General features: G+C 38.7%; 1 protein-coding gene across 4 annotated transcripts in view; it reads right to left on the bottom strand.

Moving 5' to 3' along the window:
• Positions 1-218: 218 nt before the first annotated feature.
• The window catches only part of LOC145992266 (citron Rho-interacting kinase-like), a 181,547-nt gene continuing 168,246 nt past the window's right edge, over positions 219-13,519 (bottom strand). For all 4 annotated transcript variants that reach the window (XM_083128641.1, XM_083128642.1, XM_083128643.1 and 1 more), the window contains 3 exons: positions 7,540-7,695; positions 6,937-7,081; positions 219-489 (listed from right to left, as the gene is read on the bottom strand). In XM_083128641.1, coding sequence (XP_082984767.1) covers positions 306-489; positions 6,937-7,081; positions 7,540-7,695 — 485 coding nt within the window. In that variant the 3' untranslated portion in view covers positions 219-305. The remainder of the gene's footprint in view (positions 490-6,936; positions 7,082-7,539; positions 7,696-13,519) is intronic.

Consider the following 13,519-nt stretch of genomic DNA (forward strand, 5'->3'; position numbering starts at 1 on the left):
CTGAAATTAATCGAAAAAGAAAAAAACAGCTTCGCAGAAAAAAGTGAGTACTAAGTTCCCCATATTTATCAATCCCTTACTTTAAAAGGAAGTAAATTTTTGCCACAAGATTGTACAAAATAGAAAATTAAAATATCTGTGCATTCAAAGAGTTTTCTCAAGACTGGCAGTGCGTGAATTACCTGATAGAGGTTTGGTATGAAGAATATTACTTGAGTATATAAAATTTATTGTACAGCAAATAATATATTAGTTACACAAAAATAATTTACTAATCACATTAGTTACACATAAATTATGGACAATTACTTCCATTCTCTGAACTGCACCCTCTTTCTGAAGCTCTCACTCTCGGCCTGCCAAGGAGGCCGGCTGTGGCTCACAGAGCTCACGTCGGATATCACAGACACAGCATCCAAGGTGGCATCATCGAGTGACTGCACAAGGGATGACGTGAAGCTGAACTCCGTGCTGTTGCCAGGAGGAGCACTGGAAAGAAAACTACTACTTCAGTATGGTGGTTGTAGTTTCGGGGGAATCAGGGATACAACGATTCATCATCCTGATAATATCAGAGAACTACATCTAGTGGAAAAAGAAATTATATTTTAAAGTTAAACTGATTTAAATGTACAAACTTATTTCCAAATGGAATGTCTGTCTTGCTACATGTGTTAATCTTATCAGAGGTAAATGGAAGAATAAAACATACAAAGAGCATCACAATGAACCATGGTTTTCATTGAAACATTGTTTCAACACAACATTATGATGCATTACTTACATGAAATTTTGAAATTTCGTATTTCCGCTTTACACAATTTAATGGTTATATCCTATTAATTTCGAAGAGACACTTGTCTTCATTCACTAAGGGTACGGCATCTGGCAATGTGGGAATAAAAAATTTCAAAATTTCACATAAGTAATTTTAAATCGCGTTTACCGCATCCATCATGAATTATGATGTAGCTTGTCAAGATGAGATGTTACCTATAATGCGCAAAAAAATCAGCGACTTACTTTGCTTTTCTACAATTTTTGATTAATTGCAAATATGCAATGCAATAAATCTAAAATTAAAAATACTACTACTGTTGACGTTTCCATGTGCTTTACTATTATTGAAGTTTGATTGTAAACATGAAAAACAAGCAGAAAAAAGTACAAATGCAACTTCTTCGCTTTACCTGCTTTATCTAAAGTCCACGTGCAGTGAACCTTCAACTACATTCAACTCTCGATTCTACGACCTTGGATATAATGACCCTCTCGAAGAAAAGACACTTATCCTGGGAACCATGAAAAATTCGGAAAAAAGTTGAAAAATTGAAAGAAATCAGCCGAAAAATACATTTTTTTGCACTCGTTTTATACACACTCATTCCCTTCACAAGTGCTCTACCACTCGCAAGTGGGTCTGATCTAAAAATAGACACCACCACACCAAGCTTGAGTGATATCCAATAGCACTTGACCTCTACCCTCCCCTCCCCCCATGCACCAATGTTACCCTGCACCCGATGGCCCCTACCCAAGGTGCTAGGCTTGTTTTGCCATTGAGATTTTGCTTGCTCTTGGATACGTGAGAAATGAAGATCGAATGTGCTTGGATGTTATTTTAAATCAACCTTCACTTGTTTCCTTGTCCTAAGAGCTGCTGACAACTGGATGGGGGGAGGGTGGGGAGCAGCCCGAAATGACTGTGCTGAACTTGCAGTCTTTGTCTATGTATGTGTCAGGTCAAGCTCTTTCATCGATAAATACACCATCTTGAGAAATTAGAAATAAGATCGCAGGAATGTTCCAAAATACAGATGCATGGTGCCTGGAAGTCTGGACCATCTGTCCAGCTCTGACCTGGAGTTCGGCAGGTTCCAGTTAGTGAGCAACTCTTGGCCTTGTAGCCGACAACTTCCGGTAACCGCTTTCATTCAAAACATGTTCTTTGTCCCCTGTTACACTTCATAAAAAAGCGAAACTGTTAGAGATAATCAAAGCCACATAGGCCAACTAAAGATCGTCAACCTGCTTAATGATTTGTCATCCAAGCATCTGCAAAAGTTTACTTCGATCTTACATGCATCATAATTACAGTTTCCCACTTCATATGTTTTCCTAACTGTGCCGATGTCGTAATATCTGCCAAAAAAGTGTTCCGTTGACCGAGTGACTTCCCTCTCTTTTCCTTTCAGTAGGGGGAGGGGGGCAACGATGACGATTGTATCAACCAAGATTTTCTTACTAATGTGTGCACACAGGGTGATTACAGGCGAGGGTAGAAGTGGACCCCTCTTCCTTTCCTTTGACGTCTAAAATGGGGAAACCAGTTCTGGATACATTCTTGAAAACGAACAAAGATCATAAGACACATAAAAAAAGTTACCCCCCTCTCCCTTTCCTAGCTCATTCTTTGCCACTGGTGTGCACGGCAATGTCAGAGGCACAATGTGATAATTGCAGAATTTTCAATGCAATTTACTGTAGAGGAAATATTGCCCGTATTATTGTCTGTTGCATAGTAAAATGTAAAGCAAGGGTCATTTCTTTCTTCTTCACACTGCTTATAAAAGTTCAGTCTTCAACGGTTGCGTTATCTTAAAATGCTGAGGATTTTCTCTTCGACCACCTGTTGCTCGAACTTCCAGCCGGTCTCCTTGTTTTTACGCTGAGCTGTCACCAGTGTTTTGCCTAGCTGTCGCTTTCTGATAACAGCAATGACTCATTCAGCGCAAAGCAAAAAGTCATTGTTTTGAATCTCGCAAAGCTGTTTTGATTTTAAGATAAAAGAAAAATAAGAGTTAAAACAATTTCATGTTCTGCACCTTCTGTTAAGCAAAACTGTAAATTTTATGTTGCATCTGACACAAGAGAGTGTTGGAAGGAAATGCACACAATATAATCGCCGCTTTTCTTCAGAACCATTCATGTGGGAGAAAAAAAAGAAGTGCCCAATGTAGGAATGGACATTGAGACCGGGAAAATGTTTGGAGGAGCGGATGTTTGACATTGAGAATACTCCTAAATCCAACATTAAATCGTTGATTAGACTAGAGAGCAACTGGGAAGGCGGTCGTCTGCTACCTTCGCGCAGAGCGTTGCCACATCCGCGGCCGAGTGGATATGCGATGTATTTCGCACGCACCGCAATGAAACGATGAACAAGATCTTTGAGCCAAAATTTTAAAAAAAGAAATTTCGTTTGACATTAAGTGAACAAATCGAAGCATTTTTGTCTCCATAGATACTACAATTATAAACATACAAATGAAATCGCAAAACAGAAATGAATAGGATAAGAATGCGGCAACTGAACATACATACCTGCAATTTTACTCAGATTCAGAAGATTCATTTTCACACTCAGTGTCTTCGGAGTCGGAGTCCTGGAGGTTGATAACGAAGGGCTCCATGATGCTGTCTCGAGAGATTTCACGGTGATAATCCTCTTCTTGCAGACGTTCTGCATGTTGCACACATTTATCCCAGGCAGAAACCGACACGTTCGCTACAGGCTCGTGCGTCAACTTTTCGACATCAGCCATTTTAAAAGTGCTGTTCTTTTCTGCAACGTAAGATTTCACTTGCGCCCAGATTAATTCGATGGGGTTGTATTGGCAATGGTACGGGGGCAGACGCACAACTTGGTGGCCGAATCCTCTTGCAAGTGTATCCACTTCGTATGATTTCGACGTCGGCTTGTGATTCCTGACCAAAAGTAACAGCTCTGCACTGGTTTGCGAAGATGCGTGGGGAATATTGTGTTTTTTCAGCCACGATATTATTTCTGCTTTCCTGGTATTTGTTGTTGGGGCCTTATTTAACTCTACAGAATGTACGCTGGCATTATCCATAACTATAGTGGAACTTGGAGGAAGGTTCGGAATTAATTTTTCTTCAAACCACTGCTTAAAAACAGCACCAGTCATTTCGTTGTGGTAATCGGTAGATGTGCTTTTCGATTTTGCTCTGAAAATCAATTTGCAATCGGGAAGGAAGCCGGTGTTTGCAGAGCCAACGTGGCAAACAATCAGACGGCCCCCCCTTTCCTACAGGAACTTTTAGGCCACCCGTACCATCGTTCATTTGCCAACATGTTTTTCGTGTGTGGTTCTGGTTAACCCACGTTTCATCGAGGTAGAAAACAGGTGATTTTCCTTCTTGTTTGATGCAATGAATCTTTCGCAAGAATGCAGCTCTCGCAGCTACGATGTCCGTCCTTTCCATTAACATCTTCCGTCCATCATTGCATTTTCTATATTTAAACCCCATGCTCTTTAGAATACGCAGCATAGACCATCGGCTGCCAACAAATTTACATTCCGCCTTCATTTTCTTTGAGAGTTTCAATGATGTAGGAAATTCACCATTTCTGTACATGTTCAAACCTTCCCTGCGTAATATGCTCTTATCGAAATCATCAATATCGGTAACAGGCTTTTCGCGGCGAGGATTTTTGCCTGGTGATTGAAATACAGCACACCCACTTGCACGAACAGATTTTTTCCCCTCGCTCACAATTCTCTGCACTGAACGCAAACTTACCCTGCACCGCCGCGGCAGTCCTTTCTTGAGGTCTGGCAACATGGCACTCAGCTTCGCCCTCCACAATCGTTTTCTGCTCGGCCTCGATTTTAAAGTAATTGTACACGTTGTACACGATCTCACGTGCTTGCTTGTGTAAAACACAACGCTTCCTATTCTCAGCTTCCATTGTACACACGGATATACCAAATATTGCTACTCCAATAGCCACAACCAAAACAGTAAATCACAGCGTTCAAAACTCCGCGCGCGGAAAGACAGTTGCAGATTCGACCGTACTGGCTCCAAGTCAGCGTTGCCAGCCTCGCACGGGAAACAAACGCTGCTCACTGAATTTATTCTGTAGGCTACTGGAAAGCGTAGTAGAATTTCACGCTTATCAGACATTTTATTATTTGCGTTTGTAATAATAATAATAATAACGAAATAAGGAATAATAACACCAAACACTTATTTCGCTGTTATGGTTCTGTTTACCAGAAAATATTTAGGTCGAAATGAATTCTTGGACTGTTACACGTATATTATTTTCTAATAAGTGCTGTAACTTTCCAGTTCTTCGTTGTACGGTTGTACTTTCCATTTTTAATTCAATACATTACAGAATTACTGGGAACGATTTCTTTGGTTAGCGTTCTTATTACGCGTATGGATGACTATGGCAATAACACTAATATAATACAGATACATTGTTATTGTTACCCGTATTGATATAGTAATTTTACATATATAATAATACGTACAACAATAACTCAAACATAACTGTATGACATGATGGTTGCCGTTATAAAACATTGCATAAGATCGTGGTGGCTTGAACCCAATCTATTCAGTATCAACTTTAAATATTTTGTTTTTTGATTTTATGTTTTCAGTCCACTTTATGCACAGTAAGGCTAATCGGGACTGGACCTACAGTTTAAAGTGGGTTCCGAACCACTGTGTCATGAACCTCAACCGGGACCACTTGATTGCAAGGCAACGACGCTACCACTCCGCCATGGGGAGGCCCTTTAGATATCGTGTTTGCCTCACGGACCAGATAAAAGGCAAAACGTTCTCTGCAATTATCTCTGCAGGTTTTCACGCATTTTACTTTCCATTCCAATTACCCACACCTTTTCCTATTTCGATACAAACAGCTGTCCCTTGCCTCACCGACAATGAAGACTTTGACTTTGCACTATTTATTTGTTTGGAATGAGTTGCAAGAGAATAGGTACATAATGCTTGGATTGCTGTCCCTAGTTGTGGTGGTTACATTTTACGCTGCCTTTTCTTGCTACTGCGCACCCACTTTCCACCCGCCTTCCCAGATGCTCTCAAGTCTAACGTGAGAGTAAATAACGATCTACCATTTTTATATCTGAAAATGCACAGGTTTCATAAAGCTTGTTTTGAGTTCATTTTATGCTGATGGGCTAATCGGGACTAAATATACAATTTAAAGTGAAATCCAATTCAAAACCCGAATGATTATCGACTGCGACGCTGTTTAATGTGTCTTAGAATACACACTAGGTGAAAACAGATCGCAAGTTGCGTGTTTCCTTTTTCAGGCTGTATTACAATGTAAGTCGAGGAAGGAGTATGGACTGCTCCCTTGAATGGGGGAGGGGGGGGGGTGACTATGAAGTTGGTTGTATCAAAGAAAATGTGACTTTTTTTTACGTTGTATTTTACACAGCCGAACCAGAACGAAATGTACAGCCCCACCTTTTTTTTTGGTTTGGTGCCTAGAAAGATCGTGTTGATTCTCTCAAGAGATCTTATCTTACCAATTAATCTTGTAACAAGACAATGCTCCAGTACACCCTTACAAAATCAAACATTCATTCTGCCTGAATATCTCCCGACTTTTGCTGGCACGAATGTGACTGGTGTCAAGATTCTTCGAGTTTCACTTGCAATAAGCGAGAGATTGTTTTCCTTTCCATAGGTCTCAGTGCAAACGGGTTTCTCATGAATTGTAAGAATTTCCTGGAAGAGCAATGACTGTGCACAATTGAAAGAAAGTAACATTATTTTAAATCCATTTTTGTGAAAACGTTTTCATGTTCTATTTTACCTTCTCACAACACGTGTCCTGTGCATAACTGGTTATAACTACCAGGATAAATGGTGTTACCGTCTCCTAGGCATCTTTGTGTCCGTTTGAGCTCTGTTTAAGCTGGAAATTGGTGCAAATTCCAATAACAACCCTTTTCGTTGTATTCAGAGTTGACTGTATAAGTTTTCAAGGGTCATTAGCTAACGAACTTAGAATGTGGAAAAGGGTAAAATCTAGGGAAAAATTCTGTACACTTTTTTGTCTCTGGTACTGGGAGGATTAAATGTGTCGTTCAGGAAAATGGAAGAACTGGGATCAGGGTTCCACTGCATAAGGCTTACCTTTCGGCAGTTTCTTGGCTTGCTAAACTGAACAGGCTTCCCATGTCATCCACGTCACTGCATGCAGAAGAACCTTCAATAAGTAAAACTTCCACACAATCAGTCTGAGTGGATCCAATAATCACAGAACCAGTCTTGCCAGGCCCTAAAGAATAAAAGGAACATTTGTTTAAATAGAAATCCCTGTTAAGTGATAGAGGCAAGTTGAAAGTAATCCTCTACCTGCTAAAAACAGAACTGAAAAACATCAGGGTTATCAAAACAAATTTCTTGTAATTACTATGTTCCCTGTCTGACGTTTTCAACCTAATTTGCACTCCACCTTCTGCAGAAAGGGTCCGCTGATATTATTCTATATTATTTAAAACATGTTGCAGAATCTGTACTTACAATGTGGGAACATGTGTGAGAGTGTTGTTACATAAACAGAATGAACTGTTTGCAGTTTTCATGATTATAAGCCTTCAGAGAAAAATTTGCAAGTAACATGAACACAGCCATGCTGTACGAAGGGCACATTCGACCTAAGAAACTTAGAAGCAACCCAAAAAATAGATCATAATGCAGTTTTAACATTCACCAATTGTAACACCTAGAACTCACCTAAATATCTGGGATTCTGTACATCGACAAACACCCTTGGATGTTGAATAACTGTAGCATCACTATCATCCCTGCTCCTTGTGAATGATGATGATGATAATTTGAAAACTTCAACTGATGTAAAGTGCACTATGAAGATGTATGGTTTTCTGTAAGCTGGAATAATAATAGAAAAAAATGCAAATTTAATTGTGAAAAGGGGTTTTCTTCATCTTCAAGCCAAACAAACACAGTGAATAAATAAGTGCTACTTTACTATTCCCCATGCGAGAGAGAGAGGACCAAGTTCAAATTCGATTTTTGGATCTGGTGCAAGAGTGGGTAAGGTTACATGGATCCATGAACCAAAAAGGTTGGTGCAGCTACCATGGTGATGTGAAATTCTTGTGGTATACTTCATTGGCAAACTCATGCCTCAGAGCAACAGTTCGGAGTCCAAGGTGCAGCTAAGCCTAATGGTCACTGCAGGGTAGCAAACGAATAGGCCTCCCATTCTCTGCCTCTCCCTGAACTGGGAGCCGAACATGTCATTTATGACTGGGCTAAGATCACGCACGTAGCAACACCACTCTTTGCAATTGGAATCTCACACATCTGGAGATGAAAAATCTGGGTTGATTCTTTCATCGTGTGGGTTTTAATTTCCAAAAAACAAGTCATAGATTTGCTACTATGAATCCAGAGAGATACTCTAAGTATTTTATTAGCACATACAGGGAGTATTTTCTTGTAGTTTACGGTTATTACAAGCATAAGAAAACAGTTTTTCTTTGTGACGTTTCAGGAGAACACACGCTCCTTTCATCAGACATTTATTTTCATTTTGACTAAAGATACAGTTATAACAATGGTTTGTAATTTTTAAACAAAAAGAATCCGTTATATAATGGACGTTGTCAATGTTACATTGTTGTAATATAGCAACTTAACTGTGAAAAAAAGCAGTCTGTTGTATTTTTATTTGAGATTTTTTAAATTATGAATCCCAAATATCATCAGGTAATTCAAATTCATCATTGTTTTCACACAGTCTCTTGATGTTTTCTGGTACATTAAATTTCAAAGATGGTGGCTTACTCCATTTGTGAAAAAGAAAACTCCATACTGGATCTACATTACCATTTTCATTATTTAATTTATTCCAGTGTTCTTCTGCAATGAACGAAGCTTCCCAGACATTCAACTCTGTGTTTCCCGTTAATCTTTTTAAAACCCTTCTCTTTTTAATCAAATGTTTCTCTTCGATGATATGAGTTGACAAACCTGTTCTTGGGTTTAGATTTATAATGTCCAAATCGTGTTCGTGCCATCTTATTGCCATTTTCCTTGCTGTTTGTCCCACATAATCCTTTGAACATGAACAACTTATATTATATATTCCTGTGGTTTCCGCATCTGGTAGAGAGTTTCTCATTTTGAATTCATTAAATGTACATTCCAAACTTCTTGGTGATTTAAAAACAATTTTGAAATCAAAACTTCTGAAAATTTTTGCAATTTTATGTGAGAATCCCTTGTGGAATGGAATGCACACAAATTTCTTTTCAACAGATTTTTCATCTTTGTCTGTATTTCTCTTTTCCTTTAGTTTTCTTGCTACTTGTTTTTTGATTTGGTTTATTCTGTGCATTCCATTCCAGATCTGTTACTGTAGATCCAGTATGGAGTTTTCTTTTTCACAAATGGAGTAAGCCACCATCTTTGAAATTTAATGTACCAGAAAACATCAAGAGACTGTGTGAAAACAATGATGAATTTGAATTACCTGATGATATTTGGGATTCATAATTTAAAAAATCTCAAATAAAAATACAACAGACTGCTTTTTTTCACAGTTAAGTTGCTATATTACAACAATGTAACATTGACAACGTCCATTATATAACGGATTCTTTTTGTTTAAAAATTACAAACCATTGTTATAACTGTATCTTTAGTCAAAATGAAAATAAATGTCTGATGAAAGGAGCGTGTGTTCTCCTGAAACGTCACAAAGAAAAACTGTTTTCTTATGCTTGTAATAACCGTAAACTACAAGAAAATAATTCTATAATGCAAGCAATGCGTACATACAAGAAAAACATACAGGGAGGTTATTGCAGCATGACACCGCTTCAGCGTCGGCCGCTTGCCGGCCCAGTCATGCAACAGGTGCCGGCAAATTGCGTAACAGATAGCCCGTTACACAAACCGCTTGTTTTGTAATGTTTCCACTTTTCACAATTATAGTTACAATTACAACTTAAATAAGCACGTACCTTGCCGCAAGGATGCTGGAAAAGGTGTCCTCTAAAATACAAATATTTCTGGCACTTTATTTTTGACATGTAATCTTTCTTAGACACCGCTTCAGCGTCGGCCGCTTACCGGCCTTGTCATGCATCAGGTGCCGCCAAATTGCGTAACAGATAGTCCGTAACAGAAACAGCATCGCGGCGCATAAAGCAAACCGAAAGTGTAAAATTATATTTAAAACTAATAATAATGATGATCACTAACCTTCTGTGTTATAAATGATGTTGAAAATGACCTCCTTCAACACCAATACATTTCCGGCATCTGCGTATGAAATTCCTCTGAACATCCATAAGCTCCTCAGGTGTGATTCTGGCAATTTCTCTTCTTATATTTTCTTTTAAATCCTCTATTGTACGCGGGTTATTCTGATACACTTTCTTTTTTAATGTTCCCCATAAATAATAATCACAAGGAGTAAGATCGGGGCTACGAGAGGGCCACAACTCAGTACTGATAATTCTGTCCTCAAAAATCTCGGCAATAAAATTAAGTGATTCATAAGCAGTGTGAGCAGTAGCAGAGTCCTGCTGAAAAAATGACTGCTGGCATTCAATGTCCGTTAATTGTTCAAAAAATGGTTGTAGTATGTCTCTTCGATACCTTTCACCATTGATAGTACCTTCATAAAAAATAGGCCCTATTATTCTGTGCGCATTCAAACCACACCACACACCAATTTTTGCAGGATGGAGCGGAACTTCATGCACAAGGTCAGGTTTTTCTGCGCTCCAATAGCGATTGTTTTGTGAAATAACTCGGCCATTCAATTCGAACCAAGCTTCGTCTGAAAATATGATTAATTCTGGATTTACTCTGCCAGCAACAATATTATCCAGCATCCAGTTACAGAATCGAACTCTAGTCGCGTGATCGCGCGGTTGCAATTCATGAACCACTGTAATTTTGTAGGGTTTTAATCTAAGTAATTTAGTGGCATTTCGTGCTGAGGATTTTGAAATGCCTGTTTCCTGAGCAAGCCGACGGAGGGATTTTTTTGGAGTATGTTCAAGTCGTTCACCAATTTCGTCTAGCTTTTCTTCCGTAAGAACACGTCGTCTGGAAACACGTTTCTTAGGTTCAAGAGATCCTGTCTCTCGTAATCTTTTAACGAGGTTGTAAACAGTATGTCTGTCCGGAACAGGATTGCCAGGAAATTTTCTTGCGAATCGCCTGACTATTTTTCTGCAAGAGTTCGTTTTCACGTAAGTATCGTACATAAAAACTCTTTGTTCAAGACTATATTTGTTTGGCGGCATAACTAATGAATGAATAACAATTAACACACGATAAAGCACTAGCACTGAACAACACGAGTACTGATAAACGCAAACCGAAGTGAACACGTCTAAACAACTGGTAGCCGACAGCTGTCACATTCGCGTAGTATCGAGAGGCTTCTCGCGGCTTACCACTACTCCGATAAGCCGCTGACGCTCTTGCGACATCTGAGGAATTTCGCTTCTAGCGTCGGCTCTATAGACACTGGATGGACCAAATTTTGAGGGAAGCACAACAAAAGACTACTCTATGAGGATATGTAATGCTCCTGCCGCAACTTTGAAAAAAAAAAAAAATATATGGAAATTACGACGTTCAGAAATTTTGCGTAATTACGGGGAAAATAGAACTTTGGGATTTGGCCCCCGTTTCCCCCTGGACTCACAATTGTCGGAATTTACATAAAATGTTGCTTTTTGTTCATTCTTACATTTAGAATTTAAATTTCTTAAAAAGATGCAGTTTTTGAGCAGTTATAGCCTTTTATATTCAGTTTATCCCATAGTAGCAAAAGGGGAAAAGTGCTTATTTCAAATGGCGCTCTCAGAAAGAAAAACGCACACAGTGTGTGATCGCTACTTTACTTCAAAAATATTCACACGTTAAAATTAAGTGACACTGTTAAATAATTCGTTTATCTGCGCTTTCGTTTTGCATAATAATGTATACGTAACCTCCCCCCTCGAAAATCTTGGGCACGCCACTGACTCTAGTGTTCAAAAGGATTAATCTTGTGTTATCTGCAAAATAAGAGTCACGGTTTTGTTTATTCGAAGGCAAGACAAGAATGAAAAATTGAATCCTTTATGTTGGATGAGTCATTGCTGTCAGAAGCGATATGGGCAGAAATAAAGTGCCAGAAATATTTGTATTTTAGAGGACACCTTTTCCAGCATCCTTGCGGCAAGGTACGTGCTTATTTAAGTTGTAATTGTAACTATAATTGTGAAAAGTGGAAACATTACAAAACAAGCGGTTTGTGTAACGGGCTATCTGTTACGCAATTTGCCGGCACCTGTTGCATGACTGGGCCGGCAAGCGGCCGACGCTGAAGCGGTGTCATGCTGCAATAACCTCCCTGTATTTGCTGCACAACGTAATTTAAGAACTCCAACCATAATGATTTTCTTACATGTTTAAAACTAAATTATGTTTTTATATGATGCTGGGGCAATGCTGCAAGTTTTCAACTTTATTGTTATATATTACATACCATGTATTTCATGTTCAGATTTCTGTCTACATTTTTTTCAAATATGAAAAATATTGAAATCACTCAAAATTATCAAATTACCTGATACTAATAACCAGTATTCTACTGATTTGAAATTAAATGGCAAACATTGCATGAAATAATTTGTATTTGTAGTTTTGTTATTTACCATTGCTTTTATGCCAATTTTGGCTAATTGCAATGATGATCAGATGAGATTGATGAAAGGACACTCCCAAAGAAAACCCATGCTCAGGCTAGGACTTGAACCCAGGAACTTTGGTGGGAAGTTTTAAAGTCTATTGATTCAAGGCCAAGAATGATTTATTACTTTCTTAGTTAATATATATAACTATATATTCCAATAGGGTTTGTCTTAGGAAAAAAATATAACTAGACATCTATTAATGAAATGAATTACATCTTTGTACGAGGGTCACTATTTATATTTTGAGCCTAACAATGGAAAAACAGGAATTTGGCATTGAAAACTGCTTTATTGTTTTTCGAAGTATTCTCCTTTATGGTCAATATACTTTTGCATTCGTTCGAACCATTTGTCAAAGCAGTTTTTCCAATCTTCTTGAGACACCTCCATAATATGGTTTTTGAACACATCAATGGTATCTTCCGCCGACGAAAATCGTTGTCCACGCAATTTATTCTTGACATTCGGGAACAAGAAGAAGTCATTGGGTGCCAAATCAGGACTGTACGATGGATGACCCATCAATTCGATTTTTTGACTGTTCATAAAGTCGGTTGTTAGACGAGATGTGTGACAGCTGGCATTGTCTTCATGAAGAATGATCCGACGGCGTTTGTTTGTTTTCCGTATTTGACCGAAGACCTCTGGCAAACAAATTGTTGTGTACCATTCAGAGTTGACCATTCTACGTTCCTCTAAAGGCACAGTTGCCACATGACCAGTTTTCCTGAAAAATTAGGCGACCATTTGTTTCGATGTGCTTCGAGCGCGAACAACTTTTGTTGGATTGGGTTCATCTTGAAACACCCATACAGTCGACTGCTGTTTACGTTCCGGCTCATATGCATATATCCATGATTCGTCACCTGTTACAATCTTATATACGTCTTTTGAAGTACCACGATTGTATTTATTCAGCATTTGTTTGCACCAATTGACGCGAGCTTCTTTTTGAGTTTTTGTCAAATTGTGTGGGATCCAAC

This window comes from Lepisma saccharinum, chromosome 9 (assembly GCF_977018435.1).
Source record: "Lepisma saccharinum chromosome 9, izLepSacc3.1, whole genome shotgun sequence".
In the NCBI taxonomy this organism is placed as follows: domain Eukaryota; kingdom Metazoa; phylum Arthropoda; class Insecta; order Zygentoma; family Lepismatidae; genus Lepisma; species Lepisma saccharinum.